Source organism: Colletotrichum spaethianum (assembly GCF_022836535.1).
Source record: "Colletotrichum spaethianum MAFF 239500 DNA, contig21, whole genome shotgun sequence".
Classification (NCBI taxonomy): Eukaryota; Fungi; Ascomycota; class Sordariomycetes; order Glomerellales; family Glomerellaceae; genus Colletotrichum; species Colletotrichum spaethianum.
The window spans coordinates 373,837-398,599 of record NW_026054791.1 but is presented as its reverse complement, the minus strand read 5'-3'; the positions used below and the strand labels follow the sequence as shown (position 1 = coordinate 398,599).

General features: G+C 52.6%; 7 protein-coding genes and 1 non-coding gene across 8 annotated transcripts; 2 read left to right on the top strand and 6 right to left on the bottom strand.

Annotated features, from left to right (window-relative positions):
- Nucleotides 1-1,235: 1,235 nt before the first annotated feature.
- Nucleotides 1,236-3,189, bottom strand: ColSpa_08071 (ZEB2-regulated ABC transporter 1; the record flags this gene model as incomplete). The annotated part of the gene is made up of 4 exons (XM_049274283.1): nucleotides 1,236-1,671; nucleotides 1,726-2,189; nucleotides 2,247-2,869; nucleotides 2,934-3,189. The coding sequence occupies 4 exons, from the start codon at nucleotides 3,187-3,189 to the stop codon at nucleotides 1,236-1,238; spliced, it is 1,779 nt and encodes a 592-aa protein (XP_049130240.1).
- A 14-nt stretch (nucleotides 3,190-3,203) lies between these two features.
- ColSpa_08070 (ZEB2-regulated ABC transporter 1) lies at nucleotides 3,204-6,276 on the bottom strand (the record flags this gene model as incomplete). Its single annotated transcript, XM_049274282.1, has 7 exons — nucleotides 3,204-3,660; nucleotides 3,716-4,278; nucleotides 4,326-4,611; nucleotides 4,669-5,012; nucleotides 5,069-5,271; nucleotides 5,331-5,579; nucleotides 5,664-6,276. 7 exons carry the CDS (start codon nucleotides 6,274-6,276, stop codon nucleotides 3,204-3,206), a joined length of 2,715 nt encoding a protein of 904 aa, XP_049130239.1.
- Nucleotides 6,277-8,186: 1,910 nt separating this feature from the next.
- On the top strand, nucleotides 8,187-9,952 carry ColSpa_08069 (fusaridione A cluster transcription factor fsdR; the record flags this gene model as incomplete). The annotated part of the gene is made up of 4 exons (XM_049274281.1): nucleotides 8,187-8,630; nucleotides 8,728-9,212; nucleotides 9,286-9,649; nucleotides 9,716-9,952. The coding sequence occupies 4 exons, from the start codon at nucleotides 8,187-8,189 to the stop codon at nucleotides 9,950-9,952; spliced, it is 1,530 nt and encodes a 509-aa protein (XP_049130238.1).
- Nucleotides 9,953-10,589: 637 nt separating this feature from the next.
- Nucleotides 10,590-10,705, bottom strand: ColSpa_rRNA_028. The gene has a single exon (XR_007414259.1). It is a non-coding gene; the product is annotated as a 5S ribosomal RNA (ribosomal RNA).
- Nucleotides 10,706-12,968: 2,263 nt separating this feature from the next.
- Nucleotides 12,969-16,331, bottom strand: ColSpa_08068 (exportin-T; the record flags this gene model as incomplete). The annotated part of the gene is made up of 3 exons (XM_049274280.1): nucleotides 12,969-14,386; nucleotides 14,537-16,076; nucleotides 16,320-16,331. 3 exons carry the CDS (start codon nucleotides 16,329-16,331, stop codon nucleotides 12,969-12,971), a joined length of 2,970 nt encoding a protein of 989 aa, XP_049130237.1.
- A 1,682-nt stretch (nucleotides 16,332-18,013) lies between these two features.
- On the bottom strand, nucleotides 18,014-19,972 carry ColSpa_08067 (uncharacterized protein; the record flags this gene model as incomplete). The annotated part of the gene is made up of 3 exons (XM_049274279.1): nucleotides 18,014-19,122; nucleotides 19,172-19,524; nucleotides 19,578-19,972. The coding sequence occupies 3 exons, from the start codon at nucleotides 19,970-19,972 to the stop codon at nucleotides 18,014-18,016; spliced, it is 1,857 nt and encodes a 618-aa protein (XP_049130236.1).
- A 2,055-nt stretch (nucleotides 19,973-22,027) lies between these two features.
- Nucleotides 22,028-23,010, top strand: ColSpa_08066 (putative 1-acyl-sn-glycerol-3-phosphate acyltransferase; the record flags this gene model as incomplete). The annotated part of the gene is made up of 2 exons (XM_049274278.1): nucleotides 22,028-22,745; nucleotides 22,811-23,010. 2 exons carry the CDS (start codon nucleotides 22,028-22,030, stop codon nucleotides 23,008-23,010), a joined length of 918 nt encoding a protein of 305 aa, XP_049130235.1.
- Nucleotides 23,011-23,855: 845 nt separating this feature from the next.
- On the bottom strand, nucleotides 23,856-24,107 carry ColSpa_08065 (uncharacterized protein; the record flags this gene model as incomplete). The annotated part of the gene is made up of 1 exon (XM_049274277.1): nucleotides 23,856-24,107. The coding sequence occupies one exon, from the start codon at nucleotides 24,105-24,107 to the stop codon at nucleotides 23,856-23,858; it is 252 nt and encodes an 83-aa protein (XP_049130234.1).
- Between the last annotated feature and the right edge of the window lie 656 nt (nucleotides 24,108-24,763).

The following is a 24,763-nucleotide window of genomic DNA, read 5'->3' as shown; positions in this document are numbered from 1 at the left end:
ACCACGCCTTACACCCCGATCTGATTTCGGCAAGGGGTTCCCCAGTGAGATGTCACCATAACCCCATCGAAATCCAGCACGTTTGATCAATCTGGAAAAGAGCAGCATTTTTCTTGTTAGCTGTTTTGGAGAGCCTCAAGAGAAAGTCTTCGGTTCTTCAGCGCAGCTTGTTGTCGGGCGGGATGCGATCGGTGCGCAGTTACTCGGCGACGCGGCCCCAGACCGGGGCAATTCCGTCGAGATACGCCAACCGGGACCTCACATCAGCATCAGAAACCATAACCAAAGATTGATCAGTTGGTCGTTAGCTTCTGAAACTGCCGGATACATCTATCAGCACCAATTTATCCCGCTCTTCGCCAACACGCAATTCTCAGGATCAGTTCCACACATCCACAACTTGGGGCTAACGTCGGACATGCCCGCACACTTGCAGCCCTGAACGGTCAATATTGGCTGATGGAAGAGGCGGAGTGCCCCCGACGCGGATCTTATCGTGCCATTTTTACTAAAAAATCAACGATTGTGCAAGAGGCAAATTATTATAGTGATTTGTCAACAGATATGGAAACAGAATCCGGGAGCGCGCCTCCGCGGCGTGCAACCTCCCCAACGCCCAAAGTTGGAATTGCCTCAAGAGCGTGCAGTCTACATCGAGGGAAGGAAAAAAGTTATGTCCCAGTTGCTTGATCTGAGAGATTGTTTGTTACTGAGATGTTGTCTAAAGTAACGTTAAACTCAGACTTTGTAACCACATTGGGCAGAGGGTGAGTACCTATTCGGCTTCAACTCTCTGCCTACTCTTCCGGACTTCAACAAGTGACAGCTCGTCAAACGCCCAACTATTATAAACAACACGATGTTTGACCAAGCTTAGTCTTAGGATCAATGATTGAAAATGGATTTTATTGAAATTGCCTTGCTTCGATCTACCCAACTTCCGTGGAAGCCTGGAGCAATGACTTGAGTGTCCTTCAATCGTAGATGAAGGCGACGTTTTGACTTTCGAAATCTATCTTTAATACAGCTGATCAAAGTACCACATAACCAAAAGAAACATGTTCCCAGGAATCCATGGGTCGAGTAGGTTGAGAAGTAAATGAAAATGTGAAGTGGCAAGTGCTAAAGTAGTGATGATGCATCCTTGAGCCCTTCAAGAAAGCCAATGAAACACCGAGGACATCTTTTCCCCTTGTATCCCCAATGGTTGAAACCAAGATGATTGAAGTTCCTGTTTAGGAAGACTTCTTCTTCCAAAGTTGAGCCAGTGAGTGCTTCTTCGGCACCCGAGCCAGCCAGTACAGCGACAAAGCTGCAAACAGATTGAAGATTATGTAGACCCACATCAACCCATACGACCGCCATCGTTTGCCATACGACGTAGAAGTGGTAGCCAAGAATTCATCTGTCGTAGCCAGTGGACAGAATTGGCAGGCGTCGGTACTGTTAGGGTTGAAGACACTGCCGCCGGCCATTTGCATGTACGGCGCCATGTAATCACCACACGCGGTTCCATTTGCCGGACTGAACTGCAACAGCTCGAGTTGAGAGCACTCAACTTTGTTGTGTGCTAGCCCCGTTGACAAGAGACCCTCAACGAGGTAGGTCAAGGGTGAAACGCGGTACATGAACTTCCAGAATCCCGGAAGGGCGTCGATCGGTACAATGACACTGATGATTCGTCAATTCAAGATGCGAAGCAGGTTAGACTAGTGTTTGGCTTACCCGCAAAAGATCAGACACAGGGCGAAGAGTAGGAGAGAAACAGTTGCGCCAATCTCCGCCGTCGGTACACCGGCGACCACCATATCGGCAAAAGTCGACTCAAAGAGCATGAAGGCCCAGATGAGGAGGAACATGAGGCCGCCACGTTCCGTAACCGCGTCCGTTGGGATAGCATTGCGATACATGCCGACGAGATAGTAGAATGGGAAGAAGATCACGATAGCAGCCAAGGTGTTCCAGGGAAGTTCGACAATGATGTTGACCAGCACGAACACGTACCAAGAGTACGCCTTAGAGGCGCGCTCTCTCGCCTCATATTGCTCGCGTTGCAGGATGAAGTTGGGCATCGTCTGGTAGACGAGAAAAGCAAAGACCACCAACAACATGAAAATGGAGAACATCTGACTTTGGAGGCCTTGCATTGTGAGTGGCGAGTTGTAGAAAGACACGCCGATGAACAAACTCTGTGCAAAGTGTTAGTTGGAGGTTCATAAGGTCAACTAATAGGCCTTGAGACTAACCGTGCCACCAGACAGGATCAACTTGGAGTAAATGTACGACGGCGTGCGCCAATACTGTCGGAAGACTCTCTCAGTGCACAATACAAGCTGAACATGGAACGGCGCAGCATAAGTAGACATCTCATCGTGACTTGTCGTTGAACCATTGGTCGCTAACCCCTGCTCCAGACGTTCGAGCTCGCGGCGCATCTCGGCATACTCATGGCTCTCCTTCCAAGTACCGGGCCAATCTCTCTCGGCCTTGGCGCCCGGCGCGGCGCCGATGACTTTTAGCATCCATTCGGCAGGGTTCTCGTCCTGTCCGCAGGGTGTTGCTCCGTACTGCTCAAAGTAGCTCGTGAGCACGCGGGAGTTCTCGCCAATGTCGCCAAAGTAGACTGTTCTCCCGCCGTGTGCGAGGAGAAGAAGACGGTCAAATTGCTGGAATAAGAGAGCGGAAGGTTGGTGGATTGTCACGAGGATGGCTTGGCCGTTTTCGGAGAGCTTTCGGATCAGTGATAAGATTGACCATGCTGTCTGGCTGTCGAGGCCTGATGTCGGTTCGTCGAGAAAAAGGAGGAGATCGGGTTTCGCGGCGAGCTCGACGCCGATGGTCAGTCGTTTTCTCTGCTCGACATTCAAGCCTGGAAACATGAGTTAGCTGTGACTCTCCATGAACGGGATTTAAATATCGGGTTGAACACTGACCTTCTCCGGGCACTCCAACAATGGCATCTGCATAGGCCTCTATCTCTAAAAGCCCAATCACCTCTTCGACATAGTCGTACTTCTCTTGCTTGCTGACAGATGCTGGCTGGCGTAGCATGGCACTGAATTGCAAGGCTTCCCTAACAGTGGATGTCTCGAGGTGAATGTCTTGTTGCTGAACGTACCCAGCCTTTCGCTGGAAAGACTGGTCTCTGGGAATGCCGTTGACCAGAATATCTCCAGTCACCACGCCCATTGTCACTCTGTTCGCTAGGACATCAAGAAGAGTAGTCTTGCCAGCGCCAGTAGAGCCCTTGACTGGTCGTCAGTACAGATCCTTTTCCATAAACGAGGTCCACTTGCCATCAAAGCAGTCAGAGTTCCAGGCTTCACCCATCCGCTGGCTTTGTCAAGAATCCTGCGGTTGTTTCCCTTGATGGAGATGTCATAACAAACGTCTTTCCAGTGGAATACCGATTGGCTCTTGTTGATTGCCGTTTGTTTAACACCGGACTGAGCAGCATGTCCTTCAGACTTTTCGTGCTGGTAAACACGTCCGGATTGGCCGGTCTCCTCGTCGGATGAGTTCTTTGATAGGTTCGGAGCCGAGTGGCCATGCCGGAAGATCAATACCTCGCCCTTAGAGCGGTCTGTGGTGATGTACTCCGCCGCGAGCAAATAGACACACATGAAGAAAACGATAAAGGCAATCAAGATTCCGAAATTCCTGGAAAGAATGTTAGAATTATTCACTTCAAATCTTCATTAAGGAGGGAACAAACCTCCAAATATGAGACTTGTAGTAACTGAAAGTGGCATTCATGTAGAAGTCACCGTCAACAAAGTCTGCACCAGGAGCAGCGCCAGCAACCGAGCATGTCCTCTCATTCGGCTCCGCGTTCGGGTAAGCCGGAACGAACGAGGGACAGGGGAATTGCCGACCGTTGAACTCGTTGACGACCAGGCTCTCGAACGCGTAGGCGATCGGGTTGATGTAGTTGATCCAGCGGAGCCAGCCCTTCATATCGCGGGTAGGGAGGATGAAACCGGTATAGATAACGAGCGATAAGATAAAGATCGCGGCGGGCGTCAAGGCTTGGTGAATGGTCTTGGAGGTCTGGCCGATGGTTCTGATGATCATCGACATTGAGAGAGTGGTGGTGAAACCGAAAAGGAGGAAGATGAAGAAGGCATCGGCCTCTTGGCGGAGCTTCGCCATGAAGTATAAGGGAATGTTGAAGGCCAAGGTCGATAGAATCTTGCTTGGAAGATCGCAGATTGTCGAGGAAATAGCTTCTGAGGCGGGTGATATAAAGCGTAGCGAGCGTGTTTTTCGACAATGGGTCTTTGGACGTATAGCGTGAGGATCTAGACATCGTTATGTTAGTTTACCCGGCTTATCGTAGGCCATATGGCTGCAGAAAAATGACATGCCTCAAGAGCACTGCTGAGTCCATTGAACAAGATCGCAAAGAACAGCAGAATGCAACGAGAGTTCATGCTCGATGCATCAGATGGCAGGTCGAAGAAAATGCTTCCAAGCACCAGAGAAATGACCAAGTTGCCACCAACAGTGACAACGAAGAACAGCCAGTCACCCAATAGACGCTGATACCCACGCGTCATGCAGAGCCATATTTGCATAGGCAGAGAGATGGTATAAGGTGATTGCGGCGTCCTTCTCGACCGTTAGCGAATGATTCTCCCCAGTTCCTTGATTTCCAATGCCGCTTACACAAAAGAGGCTTTGTGGGCCTGGCGCGTCGCGGCAAACTTGTCGATCCCTGAGCCATCGAGAGGATGCTCCTCCTCAAAGGCAAATATCTCCTCCATCAGGCGTGCCCTGACGTCGCTGCTCTTCCACACAGTTGCAAACTCGTCTGATGTTCTGGGAACTCTGTTCTCGAATCCTTTGCGGACCACCCGTTCTGCGGGATTCGTGAGAGACGTGAGGAAGTCGGCGGTGGTTTGACGGTCGGGGCAACGGTATCCCATATCGACGAAGTATTGCTTTGCCAGCGCCGTAGAACCAAAGTAGATCTGTCTACCTTCATAGAGTACCGCGACCTTGTCGAATACCTGGACAAATGTAAGTCAACAACGAGACACAGTGAATTTGTGGCGGAAATACGAACATCATATGCCGGCTGCGAGGCCTGATACATCGCGACAATGGCAGAAGTCTTGGCCATGTTCGTAGATAGCCGCAGAGTCCGAGCAAACTCCAACGCAGTAGCACTGTCCAACCCGCGAGTGCTGTTATCCCAGCACTGGATAGGGCCCTGGCTGAGCGTGACCTCTGCGATACTCACGCGTTTGCGCTCGCCTCCGCTGACACCTGTGAAGACATATTTAGTCGAGGTTGCCTCAAAGTTGTCAGAGGCTCAAGCCACTCACCACGGACGAAGTCGTTTCCAACCTTTGTGTTGATGGTGTGGGAGATACCAAAGACGGCCATAACAACGTCCCGCAAGTGTTCGGCGTATCTCTGCCTGCTGACACCGGGAAGTCGGTTCTTTGGCGTTCTTGCTAGTGAGGCGAAGAGGAGTGTCTGTCCAACTGTGAGGTGGGGGAAGTGGATGTCGGTTTCGGCTTGGTAGATGACTTCTCCTCGGAATCGCTTGTGCATGGTTTCCATTGGGATGCCTGTTAATGGTGCATGATACAGTCAGCAACCGCGAGGTCCTGCATAATAACCTTAATAGCGTCAAAAACGATATTGTCACTGACCTTGATAGCTGAAGTGTGAATGATCCCCCAGATGAAGACCCTGGGTCTCGCCGGCGATCGTCTTGAGCAGGGTAGAGACACCACTGCCGGGACGACCTAGCACCAAGAGCATCTCACCACTCTTGATGATACCGTCAAACTCTCTCAAGATGTCAATCTTTTGGCGACGGTTGCTGAGAGCCTGCTTGATCATCATAGGTGCTTGCCAGAGGACGTTAAGAACATCCTTCTGGTAGTCGGTATCAGTACCGTACCCATGAACACTCAAGTTACGATACGCAACTCCAGCTTCAAGCCTAGGGTAGTCTTCGGGATGGTGGCATGAATGCTGAAGGAGGGCTCGGGCCCATTTCTTGGCGTTGAACTCTTCGCGGCAGCTTGGGTTCAATGATGGATGATCTGATAAGAATGGGTTGATGCCAGGGTCGAGTCTCGATGTGGATCGAATCAAGTCAAGACTGTAAGGCCGGACAAGCTCGTTGATTTGGGCATCGTTGGCTTCAATGTCCATATCATTTCGCTGGTGGTCGTGCTCCCGTATGACTTTGGCGTGCAAGGTGTCATCCGACGGCTTCGTCATGACGTTGCCGCTGTCACGCTGCTGGTGATGCATATTGTGACTTGATTCGATGATTGCACAATGCGCAGATAAGGAAGAAGAGCCTGAAGATCGCAAAAGAGAAGAGGCTAAAGCAATGTCACCCAACGAGGATCATGAGGAATTTATAGCTTGAAAGGCTTCCCAGAAGAGGCACCCTCCTCATTAAAAATAAGTTTCCACAGCCAGCATGAGGCAGACATGTGAAAACAACAACACAGATACGCATTTCCAACGTCAATACACGTATTGTCGGCGAGCTGACATGGGCAGGAAGAACCCGAAAAGCAGGGTCCAGATCACTAGCTTCACGTCACGTTGCCGAAACTAACATCTCGCGAGCCGAGCCTGATGGTACAATTTCCATGATTTGGCTGCATATTGTGCGAATTTTTTTTATGTTAGCCAGCTCGATGGATCAAGTCGGCGCCGAGGAGAGAACTCCACAGGAAAAAGGTCGACGATGTTGATGAGATAGCGGCGCAAAGATCCCGCCCGCAGATCCGGGGATGGCGGCGTCGTAAAGTGGTCCGATGCATGTGTAAAGTTACCCGATCCGGCATCTCGGCGCCGAGGCTCCCTAAATCCCCACTCTCCTAAAAGGCAAAAAAGGAGCCGAGCTCCTTTCAACATGAGCTGAATTGTCTTGGTCCCTCCTCCCCTTGTGAACCAGATCCTCTCATACTTGCAGATCTCGTCTCCGACCTACTCGTCTTCGTCTCTCGGTGCTGTTCTGTTTCTCAGCCTACATTTTCACTTCATCCTTCGCGAGCCGAGAACATGACTGTTGATAAGCCCGCACTCAGTCCTGCTGGTGTTGGTGCTGTGTCCCGAACCCACAAGTCCTGCGATGCTTGCAAGTCACGCAAGGTTCGCTGTCCTAGTACGTGACTCGGGAAAGCTTATTGCCGTTCCTTTCCATCACTCACGAACTGACGGATCAACTTTGACAATAGGCAACGGTCCGCCTGGACCTTGCGCGAATTGCATTGTAAGTAAAGTCAACCGGATTTCCTCCCCTGGCATGACGTGCCCGTTTGCTCACAAACTTTGACCCTGAAAGCGTCGAAAAAAAGAGTGTCGCTTTAGTTTGAAGAGGCTAGCCCATAGGCGCAATGGTAAGCATGAGCAACTGAACATTCACCATACGACTTACCCTTTGAAGAGCCAACACAACATTTGGGCGATTTCCCATGGCGAAAGATTGCAAGTCGCTAAGTGAGCCCTCAGTTGCCGGACAGCTTCTGCCAACAAATTACTCGCCTTCAAGCAATCGAGCACCCAGCCTCCCAGACGCCAAAGCCGTGCTGGACTTGTCGACATCAGATGGAGAATCGAAACCAATAATTCTCCCGGATCGCACATCGCCAAAATCTCCTCCCCACCACATCCAAGAGCTCTACGTTGATCGCGTCCTCGCACAAGCACAGAGACCAAAGACCTCTACTAAAAGAGGCCGGGAGGAAACAGTGTTTGTACCAGTAAGTATCACTAATCAATATTTCAAAATTATATACACTTTTGGAAGCTAACAGAAAATTATCAGCGAAACGGCATTCTTGGTATTGAAGCGCCACATGCGCTCAGTGGCCTGCACGTACTGACAGATCAAGGGGGCCGGAACAGCCTCACGTTCTTCTCCGACAACAGGCTACTTTCCTTGTCGACGCGCCTCCAGAACCAAAAAGTGAACGAGCTTGTTGGGCGCATCTCCGTCATTATTCACGGACGATTGCGTAGCACCGACTCGAGCACCACGAATACTCGGAGGACGCAACCTCCCGACCTGGGTACCGACCTGGGTACCGACAGGGCGCGTGCCGCCTTGTACATCCGCCGTAATTACTTGTCATTGCCCTCTCTGTAGCCTCATTGAATGCGGAAGAAGCTAAGCGTGGTCAGTCTACTTTGAGCGGGTGCATCCCATGTTCCCGTTCCTCGACCGCACGACTTTCGAGACGACAGTGTCAAGTCCCAACTTCCCCAACCTCCTCGAACGGAGCAAGCCATGGTGTTGTCTCTACCACAGTGTCCTTGCTCTCGGGTCCCAGTACGCTGATGGTGGGACGTTCGAGCCTGGCAAGGGCGAGTCGTGGCGGCTGTTCTCTGTCAGTTTGAGTGGCTTTTCGGAGCTCCTGCTGCTTCCTGATTCTCTCACTACCTTGCAAGCACTAACGGCAATGTCAGTGTATGGCCTAGGGATCTCGGGCTTGGCCGTCGAACCTGTCATCATGTCAGAGGCAGCAAGACGGGCTCAGATGATGTCCAGTCATAGTTTCACTGGCCCGACGGCTCATGCTTATCAGAAATCTTTCTGGATTCTCTACGCCGTTGAGAAGATCACTAGCTTCCACTTTGGGAGGAGCTCTGTAAGTAATTGGAGACTCTCCTCCTTGCTACAATAATGTCGCATTTCGACGCATGCACACTTTGATTTCTTACACTCCGTCTGCTAACATTACCAAGGGATTCGTGGACAGCGACATCTCTTGTACTATCCCCGTCGTTCCCGAAGCAACATCAGGAGACTTCAGCTGGTTCCTGCACTTAGTGCGCTTCGCTCGCCTCCTGTCTCGAGCATATACATCGCTCTTCTCGGTCGGCGTGTCGGGTAACTCCGATTCGTATTACCTCGACGTGATTGACCAGTTGAACGGTGAACTCGAGGAGTGGAGAGCAACCCTGCCCGACAATGGCTTCCGGCCGGGTGGAATTCTGCGCCCTCAAATCGTATCCGGTCCCAACGCGAGATCGTTGACTCTCATTCTTCATTATCTCTACTACAGCATGCTACTGACTCTCGCGAGGACCACGCTGTGCTATCTGCCTATCCCTGAAACGCCGGCGGTGACAGCGACAAAGGATGACAAGATGAAGACCATTTTGAATGCATCGAGGGCCATCTTGGAGTTGACTACGATGATTGAGGTTGAGCCATACACGGCCACATGGTGAGTTGGGGACAAACTCCTGACTTCTCGTCTTCTCGCCATTATCACAAGATGGGTGCTGACAGTACTGAAGGGTCCTTGCGGGAATTCCCATCACCGCACTTTTCGTCTTATTCGACCTCGTGATTCATGATCCTCGGCAACCAGACACCGGTATCAATCTGGCTCTGCTCGACATGGTTGCCGGTCACTTTAGTCGGATTGAATATGCCAGCGGCGGCACCGTGCCCGGTTCTTTGATAGCCGAGTTCGCGAAGATTGCGCGGGACTACGTCAATGAAATTCAGCATTCCGAGGCCGGCTTGATGAGTCCTGCGAGACCACATGCACCCACGAATCCTTCCGCGATGCAAATGGTACAGCAGTCATCAGATCTTGATGGCGGAAACAACAAACAACTGGCCAGGCCAACACAAATGACTCTGGATCTATCTGATGTAAGTTGTCGATCCTATATGGTCGTCGTTGGGAAAAGACTTGTCTAATCGTCATTTGTGTCGAAGACTGTGTCGAGGGAGTCCATGATATCCGGTCCGGTGCAACAACCAGGATACACCGACTTTGCTTTCGACAGTGGGATGAGTCAGGTGTCCCCCAGTGCGCTCATGGGAACCGACGTGATGGGAATCTTTAATTATTTCCTGCCCGATCTGGACCCTATGTTTTACCAGGGTATGGCGCAGGAGTACGATCTGCTGCCGCAGCAGCATGGAGGGACCGTCCAGAGCATGGACAAGTGATATGATGCGGACGGGGTCCGATTCTTAATTTCCGTCCGTTTACCAGGCCGGATACAGCATGACCTCTAGTAGTAATATAAGAAGCTAGTATTTTAGGTTGATAAATAACTAGCCCAAATCATATTTATAAACACCTAGTTAATCAATAAGGCAATATATTTTACCACCGGTTTTCAGTCAAGTAACCCACTTTCCGCCCACCCAAAAATAATGTAACAGAACGCTGACAGTGACGCTCTGTGGCAAGGACCTTTAGACTCCGCGACCATGACCAATTGACCCAAAGGACCCAAAAGATCCGTCAGTGCTTGCACGCGTGCAAGCCCTGCTGTCAACACTGCTTATATGCCCTTGTGACGTACAACCATCTGGCTAGGGGAGTTGTGCTGTTACAAATAAGGCCATCACAAATACCACCACTTTGTTCAATTAACTATTAACAACTTCATAATGCCACTATAATACAGCTGCCAGCCTCACTAGGTAGCTCTGATATGCTATTTCTATCTATATCTCTTACAGCGTCACTAGTCTACAAAAGGCCTTTGTTAAAGACTAGATACCTACTAAGGGTACCTTTTCGTGACCCACCACAGCAGAACACACACACCTTCGGTGTCATAAGAAACACCAAAAACATACAACACCAGGTATTCGCTGGTCGTCACCGACCCAACTACTAATCCGGCCCTCATTGGCTTATCTATGGGAGAGCGGACGGGATCCCGAGTTTTCCAATGGGTATGGTCGTATGTGGTGGTTCGTGGAGGTTAGATGGCTTGTATTGGGAGCAGACAGTAGCTCTCGGACGACGCCCGACCTGTCACCACTGCAGTCTCCAGCGTGGTTAGTCCGGATCGATGAGAGGAGGATAATCGGAAATAATGAACATGATTACTTGGTTTTGGCCGTGGGTATTCGGGACCGTGCCTGCTCGTCTCGCAAATGGCAACAGGATGACGGTGAAGCAGCGACATCCAGAGGTCCAATATGGTTGAGGTTCTACACGTGTAATCGTCACATAGAGCTCTGATGAATAGTAAAGTAGAGCTGTATACAACTAAGGCAATCATTCCTTGGTTTCTAATGAGACCTAGCTGTTTGGAACGTGGGTAATGATAATTCAGAGACGATTTCGCTAGATATTGCCAAGCCATTCCGCCGTTTCGCACATATCGGGACTTTCACGTCATCTTGCATACTCCTAACCGTCGAGGCTCTCTTGATATAACAGTCAGTGCGTTTCGCTAGGAAAACATTGGGACATCCAAGAAGTTGGCGTGTAATGGTGTTGCGGTAACTTAATATTCGCATGGGGTTGGGATAGACATAACAAGCCATCTTCTCCAGCCGTATTTGTTACATTACATAGTTAATAAAAAAAGTATAAAAAACCTTTTGACGGTCCTTTTTTATAAACATTTTATGCAACAGAATATTGGTAGAACTCGATGTGTCTTTTGTTTGATTCACATCCCATGTTAACTCGTTTGCTACCAACACGGGTACCTGTTGTAGTTTCTGTTGGCTACACATGCGCACGGCTGGCGGATGAAGTGGAAGCTGTGGTATTTTCAACTATTGTCTCTTAGAAGGCGGTTGTATTTGAGGAGAAACACAGTCACATGAGACTGTATTCGGTTATGTCTCTTCCATTCATGCAGCACGACCGCTTACCAGACTCCAACGTCGTCAGTTAACCAGTATCGAACGATACGCACGAGTTGAATGATGCTCACGCTAGCTCAAGATGCCGGGCCAGTAGTCCTGTATCTCTTCCAATCGCCCCAGAGAAGAGACGTTTTTTAACAATTGCAGGTGACATTGAAGACATCTCTGGACAGTGATAAGCATCGAACGTGTGGACGTGGATGGCCAGCTCTAGGTATACGAACTATTATGCAAGGCATCAAAGACCTCCTCATGCCACACTTGTACCCCCAAGAATCTCTATTCAGCTTCGGCCGTCAGAAAATGTCGCCCAAACTCGTGCCAGCTAGAGGAAGGACAACGCCCGACACCAGGACACTATAGGAGTCAGTCCTCATCAGGAGCCTTGAATCCCGACCATCATGCTCATGAGCCTTAAACGTCATGATAAGCGCATAAGGCACTTCTCCCGTCATCTGCCTCTCTCTCGCCCGACGCCTGTAAAGAATGTCAAATTCTCAGTTTCCAAGTAGATAGGACGGTGAGCGCAACTGGTGCTTCTGGTGTTAGCATCACGCCGATGGTCAGTCTTGCGTACAGCCATGTCAGCCGTACAGCAGCAGCATGATCACCCAAAGCCTCTCTCCAGCGTCGCCCAACAAATCTCCTTAGAATACACGCGGGAGCGTGCAAGGTTATGTACGATGGCGCGTTACGGGTTTCGATTGGTGATCTCAACCAGACTCGGTGCAAGGATATAGTCAACAGTGGACCTCCCATGGGGACCCAGAGTCTCTGATCTTGCCAAGATAACGTGCTCTCTGGACTATGTATTTTGCTCTGCGCAGGCTTTTTTTTTTCTGTGCTGGATGGTTAAACAGGGCCTCTTGTGGGGGTAAAAGTAGTAGCAGATTGCTAGGATTTAGTAGCTGGGTCTATGTGACGCGCCATCAAGGACAGCCAAAAGACCCAACACCGGACGACCGGGGAGACAAACATTGGTCTATAGAATAAACGAGAGCAATTAAATGACAGCATCAAGCCAGCGTCAGCAAGCAGAAAAGAACAGAAACACGACAAAAGCCACCATTCCCTTGAGACACCTCCAATATCAGCGGCATGGATGAAAACATGATTCTTTTTGTCATTTGTCGTTTAATCTCTCTAATGCCTCCCTTAAACTCCAAGGCGATGCGGCCAGTGGATATGTAAACAAAAAAAAAGTGGCCAAGACGAAAGGAGTTTCCGGACATTTCCTCCCCTCCGCCCATAATACCTTCCTTTCCACCCATCGTACGCTTATGATATCTCTTCCTCCCACCATATGCCCCATCAAAATTCCATGCCAGACGCTTACCACGCCTCATCACCTACGGCTCTTCAGAAGCCCCTGCAGATAACTAGAGAAACCCTTTCTGTCCACAGACGTCGACATAGACCGGAGGAAGTCGGACCCGTCGATACCCAGGTGTGGGAACAGTGACGACTGTAGGTGTTGGATGAACATCTCGCCCGTCTTGGTATAGATGGCCTGTTCAAGACCTGCGATTTCGTTGAGGACCTGCTTGCTCTGCGCGTCGTTGTGAGGTCTGAAGTTTGGGTCCTGAAAGACCTCCCAGCAGAGCGGGTGGAAGCGATCGATCATGAAGCGGTCGAACCCGGGAATGGTCGGGTTCGGGGAGCCACTGGGCGCCGAGGGGTTCTCCGCGATCTTTGCGCAGTCGGGGCCACCCCAGACGACAACCATGCGCGATAACACGCTAAAGGCCAGTCTGCTAGGCCCAATGTTCTCTGCCACAAGAGTTCTTCCCAGGGTGAGGACAGAGTTGATCAGTGACTCGAAGAAGCCCTGGTTGGCCTCGCTGATGAAGACCGACTGCAGCTCGTTGTTCAAGATAACCAACAGGAACGACAGGTACTCCCTGCGAAGCTCTCCGAGCTGGATCTCGTCATCGGTGCCGGTAACTGGTTCGGACAGACCGGCAAAGATCCTTTGCAGTAAGGGGGTGAGCAGCATATTCAAGACATTAAAAATCTCGGCCTTGAAACCGAACACGATCTGGTCGAGAAGACGCAAGAAGATGGCCATCTCGTCCTTGGATGAGCTCTGAGACAGGAACCCCTCAATCCACTGAGGAAGCTGGGGCAGCACTGCGGACCCGAGAACGCCAAGCAACTTTGAAAAGGACGCACGGCAAGCAGTGCGGATGTCAGTAGAGCTATTCAGCTCGCTGAGTGCGATCAAGATGGCTTCAGCGGCCCTCGAGAACTCATCAGAAACAAGTTTGTCCGGAGGAGGGCGATTTTGAGCCGAGGTGCTTCCAGGTTGCCAGTCTGAGAACCCGTGGGCAAGTCGACCAAGGGCCAAGATGATATGATGTATTTGAAGAATGGCTTGGGCATCGCCGGATTTTGCCTTTGGTAGATGGAATTCCATGTCACTGAACAGCGGATTCATCACAAGCCGGGCATAGTAAGCCTGCTTGTCTGCCGGTGTACTTCCAGTCGACGCAATGCAGCCAATCGCCTCGAATAGGTAGAGCTGGCTGGTGAACAGGGCGTCGGCGGAGTGGTCAGATTCGTCCGAAGACATGTCATCATCGCCGTTGTTTTCAGAGACTTCGGCCTTGATCGGAAGGAGGTCGCTGATGGACTGGATAACGGTCTCCGCGACGTTACCGACCTGGGCCCTTAGGAACTTGACAAATCTCTGGAAGAGGTACCACGATCGTGTCTTGATACGGACATGGTCGTGATGTACCAAGCGCACAAAGTTCTCCAGTACTTGGGGATGTATTCTTGATGCGCATCAAACACTTGCCAGTACCGGACACTGATTTCCATGTACTGGAGCAAAATGGCGGGGTGAGGGAAGTTGGCAATTCCTGTTTCGAGTCAGATTTCGTCCAAAGGGTAAACAGAAACGTCACTCACCGGACTCGACCATCTTCGTCACCATGATGGTCAGTCGTTCTGTTGCTGTGCTAGAGGGTTGGCTCTTGGTACCCAACCCATGGTTCGGCAGCGCAAGCTCGCCAAACAGATACATCTCGTGGAGCGCCAGGTCGAGGTCCCTCCAGTCCATCTGGGACCCTTGTTGGTCGAGGGTGCTGAAAGTTTGAGACACGAGGTTGCTCAGAACCTCAATGTAAAGCTCCTGGTCCACGGCCGCAACGGTCTTCTGGAGAACCTGCAGTCGCTTGCGCAGCTCCTGGAATTCGGCCTCGTCCGTCTGCTCGTCCTCGTCGCCCCAGTTCGAGGTCTCATCGTAGCGCATCTTCATGATAATGGCGTTGAGGATAGGCGGCAGCATCTCCTTGTAAGAAGCGGGAAGGTTGGCGCCGACCTTGCGCAATAATGTGAGGAGGTCGGTCAGCGAGGGGATGACAGTCGAGCAGACTTCGTCGTACTCGTCAGAGAAGAAGCGGAGGAGGAACGGAAGAAAATCGTGGAGATGCTGCTCGGACTTGGCTCGGGTATCGTCATTGGCTTGTCCATCCTCAAGAGCTCGCACAATATCCGCCATGACGGTGTTGACAAGCTTCGCAACGGCCTCGGCGAGATCGGTGTCGTATTGGGGGGTGGACTTGAGCTCGCTAAGAGGGGCGCTGGCAATGAGCTGGGCCACAATATCGCGCAGGTTGAGGAAAGAAATCAGCTCCATCTTCTCGGGGCCTCTCATCTTCTTGCCGACAATCTCGGTAAGGGTGTCAATGGCGGCGTCCCTGACCTTGTCCTCACTGCCAGAGTTGTTTGTCCGCCCAATGACGGGAAGCAAGAGGTTGAGCATGTCTTGGTTCACTATCAAGGAGATGTCCATCCAGCTAATCCATTTGCCAATGACCTTGAGGACCATCTCAACAATGAGATCGTTCTGGCCCGAGTATTGCGCTAGCAAGTCCTTCCAGGACTGAGCAACCTTCTGGACGTCGCGCGCGCGTAGCTGGTCCTTCAGGTCGGTATTGCGCTTCGCATCGCTGCTGTTGCGCGTCAACAGCATGTCGGCGATCTCGTCGTGGATCGAGCCAATGATTCGCAGGTAAAGGACAACGCCGGCCGTGTTGTTGGGCCTGCTCGCAATAGCGAGGAAGTCGTCGATGAAGGTGTCCCAGCCATCGTTGTAGAGGAAGACGAACAGGTAGGTCAGTGTTTGTGACAGCTTGTTCTGGAGACCGGCCTGGTCGACCTGGTCTTGCAGGGTCTGGCCGTAGATATTGCGGACGTATTCGAGGAGATTGTCCTTCAGCCACGTGAGACTGCCGCGGTCGAGACCTTGGGTATGGATCGCATAGTTGACGACTTCTAAGCAGAAGAGGCGGACCACGTCGGAAGGCCCCTGTGGTCTGGTGAAGAGGCTGGTGCAGACCTGCCAGGCCTGGGGGTCGGCTCGCAGCTGGTTCAGATAATCGAAGGCTTGTTGCTGTAGGTTCTGGTTGCTGGTGGGGTTGAAGGCGGCCTCAACGGCCTTCTCGATCTGCGTGACACATGGTTAGCTCCCGTTGCAGCAGGACAGCTCCCATTCTCTCCCATATCATCATCGGTTCAGGATCCCGTAGCCAGGGTATGCTACGGTCGGCCGAGGCTCACCGCAGTCGGTCCATGCAGGCAGCGGTGGGATGGGTGACGATAGAGGCTGGGATGGCGGGGCAAAGGCCCGACAATTTTGTGCAGACCGACCGGCGCCGCACGGTAAATCGCATAGGCGCTGCAAACGTACCTGAACGTCCATATTCAAGACGGTTTGGCCCACGGCGACAGAGCTAGGACGGCGGAAAAAGGATCAAGGGAACTTTTAAAGCGGAAGAGAAGGAGAGGGGAAAAAAAAAGCGGCTAGTTTTTGCGGTATCGAAATGCTGCTATAATCCTGGCAGCCCTCCAAGCTGTGCATTCAGCATTCTTGCTTGACGTAAAAGCGGCGACGTAGTAGCTACCGAATTCTCATGGCCCGGCTCGGTTTGATAAGGTAGAACAGGTAGGTAGGTAGGCAGCCTGGGTGCAGTGAGATCGATCGGGCTGAGTTGGGAGATTGTACACGCGAGGGGTACTTTGGTCGGAGACGAGAGAGAGCCAACGTCGAGGTCGAGATGCAGAGCCAAATAGAGGCGAGGTACCAATATTCTGAAGCGACCGTAGGTAATAGGTTTAGTCTCTCGAGAATGGCGATTGGAGAACGGAGAAGAGAGAAAGAGCGGGAGAGGGAGAGTGGGAAGAAGGTAGGTGGTGCAAGGCTGAGGGGATATCGCAGCAACAGAGCAAGACTCAGCGGTGGCAGGTGGTGTCGGTCGTTGTCGTGGTCCGTTGCCTTTGTGTTTTTTTTCTCTCTTCTCCATTCACAATCCCAAAAGTCGGTGCAAGTGCGCACCTCAGTCTCGTGCACAAGTGGGGTCAACTGGTCTGTGAGGACAGCATGCCTGTCCACTGTCAGGTTGTTCAGTGTTGTATTTTACTGAAGACCCGAAGCTAATTTTAATGAGGGGCCAAGCATAATTCTCACCTCCCACCTCCCACCTCCCACCTCCCACCTCCCACCTCCCTCTCTTTCTCCTTGGCCTCACGGGCAGGCACCAGGACCAGCGCAGCACCTGCCGTCTTTCGCTGGCAAGGGCGGGGTTCCTGGCTTGGTGTGATACCTCTCTATGTAGAGACCTTACGTTATTTCCCGGCCAATTATCGGCCAAGTCGTCCCTTGTTTTCCGTCGTGGTATCAACACATGAGCCGGAAAATTCGCCTTGGCTTCTGGACCTTTCCATAGCCCACATCCGGAATGCCCATCCATGACACAAAGCAGCACCCCGCCCGCGAGGTAAATGCTTTTGGTGACGATATTGGTGTCCAAACTGCCCCTCACCCCTCATTTTGTCCATTTCGGCCGTGTGCGTCCCCCTTTCCTTGAGTGATCCAGGTCAGCCCTACTAATATACTTCGCCAACCCCAGCCAGCTCTTTGGTTGTGTTCGTCTATTGTCGATCGTTGTCTGAGAAACCAACCCCGGCGTGATTGCAAGTTGCATGGTTTCTAAAAACACTCAAGTCATGCTTGCAGGATAGAGGCGACGTCAAATACACGACTGCCATGTCCAACTCTGCAGAGCAGTTCAGTACTCACAAGGCCCATGGCATAGGAACTCAACTACACTGCACTCGCTCTCATTCGGATCAGATGGAAATGTTCTGCCGGGCTTCGTAAGGGCCCCACGTCATATACAGGAGATAGGCTCCTTACGCCTTCGACCATTCGGAAATAAATCATCCCAACGCCTACATAATTTGAAATGGACGGACAGCAGCTTGAGAATACAATTAAGTCCGTCGAACAAGTGCCACGCCCTGCAAAAGCCGTCTCCACCCGTTTGAGCGTCTGGTGATGTTTACAATAAGTAAATGTTTCGAGTCTCTGGAGCAAACAGCCACTCAGCAGACGCGGACTCCGCACACCTCGACCCCCTTGCCCTCAATGTAGGGTTTCCGGTCAAAGTACTTGGCCATGAGCTCCTTGACGAATTCCGCATCATGTGCGTCCCAAACGTCCAGGCCCATGCTCTCAAGTGCATCGCTGCCAACTCGTACAGCGCTGCGCTCTGACTCGCTGTCGGACCGAAGAGGAACATCGTCTGCGTCCTGATCCCCCTCATCGTCGTCGTCTTCGTAGCGATCGCTCGAGCCCTCGACGAGATCCCCCATCACCGTCAACATTTGCGCCGTTAATCGGTGAAAGTATGCGATGACGGCGAGCTCCGTTCTTGCTTCATCGTCGTCTGGTCCAACAGCCGGCCGCGACACGACGGACCCGATCGAGTCGGCCATGCCGGCCGATGCCGAGGACCGAGATTTCGGAGGCTTCGACATACTCGGGGTGTGGGGCGTCAGTCCCAGGTCTGCCAGCAATGCCGCATCGTGCGCCGCCTCTTCGTGCTCCTCGCTCCGTGCCTGTTCGCCGGCACTCGCCCACCACATGAACCCACTGTATGCCAGCGCTGTCCAGCTCGGTGGCTCGACGATCTTGTCCAAGGCCTCGTCGTTCTCGAGGCTTGGGGCAGGGAAGGCGCCAGTAGTAAGCTTGAAGCCTGCCGATGTGTCTGATCTAGGGCTTTCCGCTGCCATCGGCTTTGGCGTAGTTGCTGTCAGCCTGGCAAGACCAGATTTCAAAGCGCGGAACCTTCTCAGATCCCGTTGTGTTGCTTTGAGAGGTACACCGCGAGGATATTCAACTGTGGGCCACACCTTTTCCTTGGCATTGGGTGCATAGGGTGGGGGCATGGTGATGAGCATGTCCCAGAGGGTGTCTTTCATGGCAAGAATGCTGTCGGTCGTACAGGCAATCCAACCAGAACCAGACTCATCTGCAAAGTCGTCGTTGCTGCCGACCTTTCGCCGCTTCGAAGCCTCAAAATCTTCCATCAAGAAGGGAATATCGTGGACTCCGATAGTGAAAAGGGGCCTGAGGCGTTGCGAGGATGATGTCGGAGCCAGTAGCTCCGTTACTGTTTGAGGAATGTTTGAGAGGACAGAAATGTTGTATACTAAGGTATTGTCAGTGTAGGCCCCAGTGTCGAGATCATTTCAACGCACCAAAATTGCAAATCTCACGCACTGGCGCATGGCATGAGATTAAGATGCGCTTTCGCAGCAAGGCCGCCCTGTGAATGGGGAAAATAAGAGGCCCAAAGGTATCCAAGAGGGTCGTCAGGCTCCAAGCTGGATGGTAAGGGGAGAGTCGGTGGCCGGACGGTAGCAGGGAAGCGCCGTCAGATGCAGAGCGACTCCGGTTGTGAGTAGCTTTTTTGGGTTGGGCGGCTTGGGCGCTGAAACTGACGGACGGCGACTCCATCGCCGGCCGTTCCTGTTCAGCTCCTTCTTTGGCCTTGTTCTTCTCCCAGTATGCATCCAGAAGGCCGGTATTCTTGCGGTCCTCGGCGAGTTTTCTGACAAAACAATCAATACGGGCAATGGCTGTGTCGTGCTAATGTTCACTTACGATGCAATGTCCTTCAAGCCCTCGGCATGCCTCCATGCCCGGCCAAGGCGGCCATAGCTGAGGGGAACCAGAACACCAACAGCAATCATGCGCGCATGGCGCGCCTCCTCCTCATCGCACGGCGTGTTGATGAACGCGCTCAACCCGGCGTGTTCCCCATCGTGAACGAAGTATATCAGGTCGTCGGCTACGGTGTGAAGGCCCGATGGCAGACTCTTGTACTCGACGAGGCCCTCGAGCTCGATCCCGGGTGCAGCCTGTTTCCAGACAATCGTGTACCCAGCCTTGACGTCGAAATCGATGAGGAAGAGAGCGGCTATGGGAGGCAGTTCGGGCTGCGCATTGCCCGTCGGCAAGCGGACAGAGAGGGGGGGTTGTGCCCGGCGGGAGGGCATGGTCGGAATTTCAGCGACTCGAGGTCATCCTACGGCAGGAAAGAGATGCGCCGATGGCGGAGCGATAGTCTTGTAGACGTTGACTTGTATGTGCAGCGAAGGAATGACAGTCGACGGCGAGAGGATGTTTCGAAGAACGAGCTCACGGCGATTGGTGATGCGCTCGACGATTGTCGTGCGATCAAGGTTGCGAAGCTCTTCGCTGTCGGGCAACAGTCACCGACGCCGAGCCCAGGCCCCAGGCCCCAGGCGGACGCGCCGGGATTTGGGTTAGTCAGCAGAGTGTCACTATTGCTTATCGATAAAGATCCCTGCAACGCAGCGCGCACGGGTACCTTGACTTTAGGGATTCACTCTAGGTACCTTGGCCATGGTAACCGTATCCTTTGATCTATATTAATGAGGCTCATGAGCTTCCGAGTGACTGGGAGGGCTTGGTAGTCCTTCCTGAGATTGAGGTGGAGCAGGCAAGGTGTCTCAAAAGCACTCGAGTGTCTGGCTTAGCCGTCACGAAGATTGCACCTGTGGACGATGGAGTGGCTCCAAGACACAGGCAGACGGGTTGAGTTGCTGGGAAGCCTGCCTGTCTGTGTCTGGCCCGCTGCCACATGCTTTTTGGCGACATTTGGGGAAAGGGAAGAGGGGAAGCCATTGGCCCCACCAGCATTTCTAACCTCCCCGTCAGGGAGACAGTGACAGACTGGTTGGTGGTGGGTGGGAGGATGGAAGAAAGGCACCGTCCGTCTTCTTGCTCTCGCGCGTCTCTTGGCCTGTCTTACGAGTTCGTCCTCAGCATTTTTACACGTGCCAGATGCACCAGCTAGGCCTGTCTCCATCCAATTAGTCTCCCGCCCGGTCTCGTCCTGGTTCCCCAACAGTAAGCCAGCTGCCGCTCCAAAATATCGACTAAGAAAGAGTCGTCTCAAGATCTGATGTCTGTCTGTCTCTACCCGCCCCCCTCTCTCATCAGGTGTCCCGCTCGTCCGCTCTTGCAGCCAGCACATGGTATACCTACAGACCGCATGATGACATGTGCTAGGGGCCTATCGACGGGACATCAGATCCGATGTGGTCTAGCGTCCACAACGGTCTGAGCCGGCGTTGGAAGTTCCTGAAGATGTTCCGTCTCAACCTCGCAGTTACACGGCTTGACAGCCTTGCTGCTGCTGCTGCTGCTGCTGCTGTTGCGCACTCAATGCCGCACAGCACAATCGGCCGCAAAAGATGTCGGCGGTACCGGACAGCGACCGTTCTCCCGGCGTTGCTGCGCGTGGGCCGGCAACATCGGCCAATTGCTGATTGTTTCCCAACGACTTGCACCTGGGGGGCACTGGCATCTCCCCTCTCCCCCAAGGAGAGTTTAAGCCATCCCACCAAAAAAATATTCTCTGGGATGGACCAGGACAGGGAACCCCACACCTCTTCCTGACCTCGACCCTGCTGGATTGTGCGACCCAGTTCACGACCCATGACCGACGACCAGGGCCGCGACCGCCCCCCCTTCGCCAATCGAAGAGCTTGCGGTGTGCGGTCTAGGTGCAGCAAGTGCAAGTGCAGTTACAGTCGCAGTCCTGCCACTTGGCTTCCGTTTCCACTTCTATTTCCTCTCGCCGCCGCAAGGTACTTCTTTCTGCTCATCGGTCCGGCCACCAACACCGATTCTCTTACATCGTCATTGCGCGACTCTCGTCAACTTTCTCTCCCTGAGACACACCTCCAACTCACACATTGCGCGACTCCCCCGTAACATGTGTCTTCGGGAGCTGTAGCCTTCACCTCTCCCCGTTCTTCTCTCGCTTCGTGTTGCAATCTTCCTCCCCAAAGTCCTCCGATTTGTTGCGCCGCTTCGCCTCGCCCTTGTGACGATCTTTCGTTCCACTGCCTGAACCCCGCGTTCGAAGCTCCCTTCTCAACATATCCGCCCTGAGGCGCGCCGCCCCCCAAAGAAGCTAAACGCCCACCGTCCCGGCTATCATCTCTTTCTCCAAGCTTCCGCGCGCCTGTCTCCTTTTACGCCAGCTGCCGCCGCACCGACCAGGCGCACATTCACCAGCCATGTCGGCTTTTCTAGGCTACATCTTCTCCTTCTTCAAGGGTTATGCCGCCCTCGTCATCGCCCTCTACATGCTGTCCTTTGTCATCCCGAAGGCCGCCTTCGCCGCCCGCGTCCTCGCCTCCTACATCTCGTTGGCGTTGGCAGCCGGCTGGGGTGTCTTTGCCTCCATCTTCTTGCGCCTCATCGGCGAGCAAGGCATTGCGCAATGGATGACCGGCCGAGCTTTCAGCTACCTCATGGCCCTTACGACGGGCATCACCTTCGAGGTCATTGATCCCAAGAACGTCCTCAATACCACCCGCCCGGCCGTTTTTGTCGGCAACCACCAGACTGAGCTCGACGTCCTCATGCTCGGCGCCATGTTTCCCAAGTACTGCAGCGTCACCGCAAAAGCCTCGCTCAAGAAGACGCCCATCCTTGGCTGGTTCATGACCCTGAGCGGCTCCATTTTCATCGACCGCAAGAACACCAAGGACGCCAGGGATGTCATGTCTGGTGCTGCAGACCAGATCCGCAAGAGGAACCAGAGCGTCTATATGTTCCCCGAGGGCACTCGTAGCTACGCAAAGGACCCCGTGCTGCTGCCTTTCAAGAAGGGCGCCTTCCACCTCGCTGTCCAGGCCGGCGTGCCCATCGTCCCCTGCGTCGTCGCCAACTACAGCCACGTGCTCTGGCTCAAGGGCCTCGTCTTCAACTCTGGAAAGATCCCCGTCAAGGGTAAGTCATGGGTTCCCATCTTGATCTAGTGAGTGGTAACCACGTGCTAATTCGAAATTACGCAGTTCTCGATCCTATTCCTACGACTGGTCTGACCGCTGCCGATGTCGACGAGCTTACCCGCAAGACCCGAGACCTGATGTTGGAGGAGCTCATCAGCCTCACCGAGAAGGCCCAGGGCAGACCTTTGAAGGTCGCCCACGATGTCGCTTCTGCGAAGACGACCGGCACCGACGCTACCACGGATACCGTCTCGGCTTTGTGAAGTATCCATACTCTACAAGAGGTTGAGAGCCACAGTATCAGACGAAACGGCGAACTGGAGCCTCCCTTAGACAGGGAAGGCAACTCCATGTAAGCATACAAAACTCGCGTCAAGACCGGGTCCGATAGCAACATTCCCATCATAGAGGGTGGCTTCAAACAACAACAAGTCTGCATGGTTGGGTACGGGTAGGGTAGATTCGGGAGGGGGCATTTCTTGATACCCTATAGACCGAAAGCACTTACATTTTCTCTCTCCGCTCTGTTGGTCTATATTTCTGGCCTGCGGGGCCGCGAGAAACTAGAGGTTTGGCATGACACGTAGATGAACACGGCGTGCAGGCAGCAATCTTTGTTGAATGGCATTCAAATTGGTTTCTTCATGCGGTTTCGTTTGTGAGGGCTTTGAAACACGGCGCTTCATCCGCTCGAGACCGCAATTCTGGTGGCATGGTGAATTCGATGTCGCCTGATCTTTGATTGATCCGGGCCAGTCGAATTAATAGTCATGTTGCGCCCCTTAGCAGAGGGCCGGTGTGTGGCTGTGGATGGCTCGGTGGCGCGGATAGAAAGGCAGAATAGCCATGCAATCATCGGAATAGTGGCGCCAAGTTGCTGTTGTCTGCATTCGAGACAATAACGCAAGGTAGTTGGTAATCATCGCAAGGCCCCCGGATCGACAGTGGACTGGTCTTCAACCGTCATAGAGGTCATGACTGTAACAATGAAGCCAATCTATTCATTTACGCGTTGTCTAACTCATGCTTGTGTCATTATTTCCATAGCCCTGGCCATCCTGCCAAGTCCAAACGTACAGCAATTTCGAACCACCAATTCTCCAAAGTCTCATGTATCCGAAGAGGCCTGAGTCAAGTCGGTGTTGATAATCAGGTCGTCTTTTCCCTTCAGATGCATGACAATAGTGAGCCCCTCGACACCCAGATCACAGTTGTCATCCGAACTGACGTTAACCCCAACGTCCACACGATCGGAACTATTGCGTCGTTCTTGTGACACGATCTCCGCTTTTAGCTGCCGCACTTCGGCCGTCAAGTTCAAGTATCGTTCCTTCCAGGAACACGTATGGTTAGGCGGCATGATGGGCATGGGGCTGACGACCTCGACCTCACCAGTGTAGTTCCAAGAAGGCTCTATACCGGCTTGTTCAGCGCTGTCGACAATAGTCTCCTCGGCTGCAAGCGATCCTAAAGTAGAATTTGCATCCTCGTTAGTCTGAGAAACGTGTGTTACTGATTCCACCTTCGACGTTGTTATGGTTCTCGAAGTTGATCTTTGAGAGCTTGAAACTTGGATCTTCTCCAGGCGCTTCTGCCTCAATCTGTACGTCTGGTCATTCTGGTCCTCATGTTCTGCATTACTTATCCCTTTGGATGTCTTTATGAGAATTTCTGGAGTTGTTTTGATTTCATCAGCGAGAAGGAGTGATGGCGAAGGCGTCTCGTGACGACAAGTCAGACAGGTATCAGTTCGCTTGCGGTCGCCGCAGTTTGCATTCGCGCCATGCTGTCCACTGGGAGAATCCGCATCCAGCGCTTGGATCTTTCGAAGCTGCGATCTCCACAATTCAACTTCGGCGGACTTCTGGCCCTGAACTTGTGGTGTCATGTTTTCTCCCTTCGGTACCCGGCGCAAGAGTTTCTTCATCCACAGTAATGGCTCCTTGTTGGCTTCATGTGTTGTCTTGTGGACCACTTTCTTTAGCTTCGGCCACTGTATTACCGGCTCACTTGTCA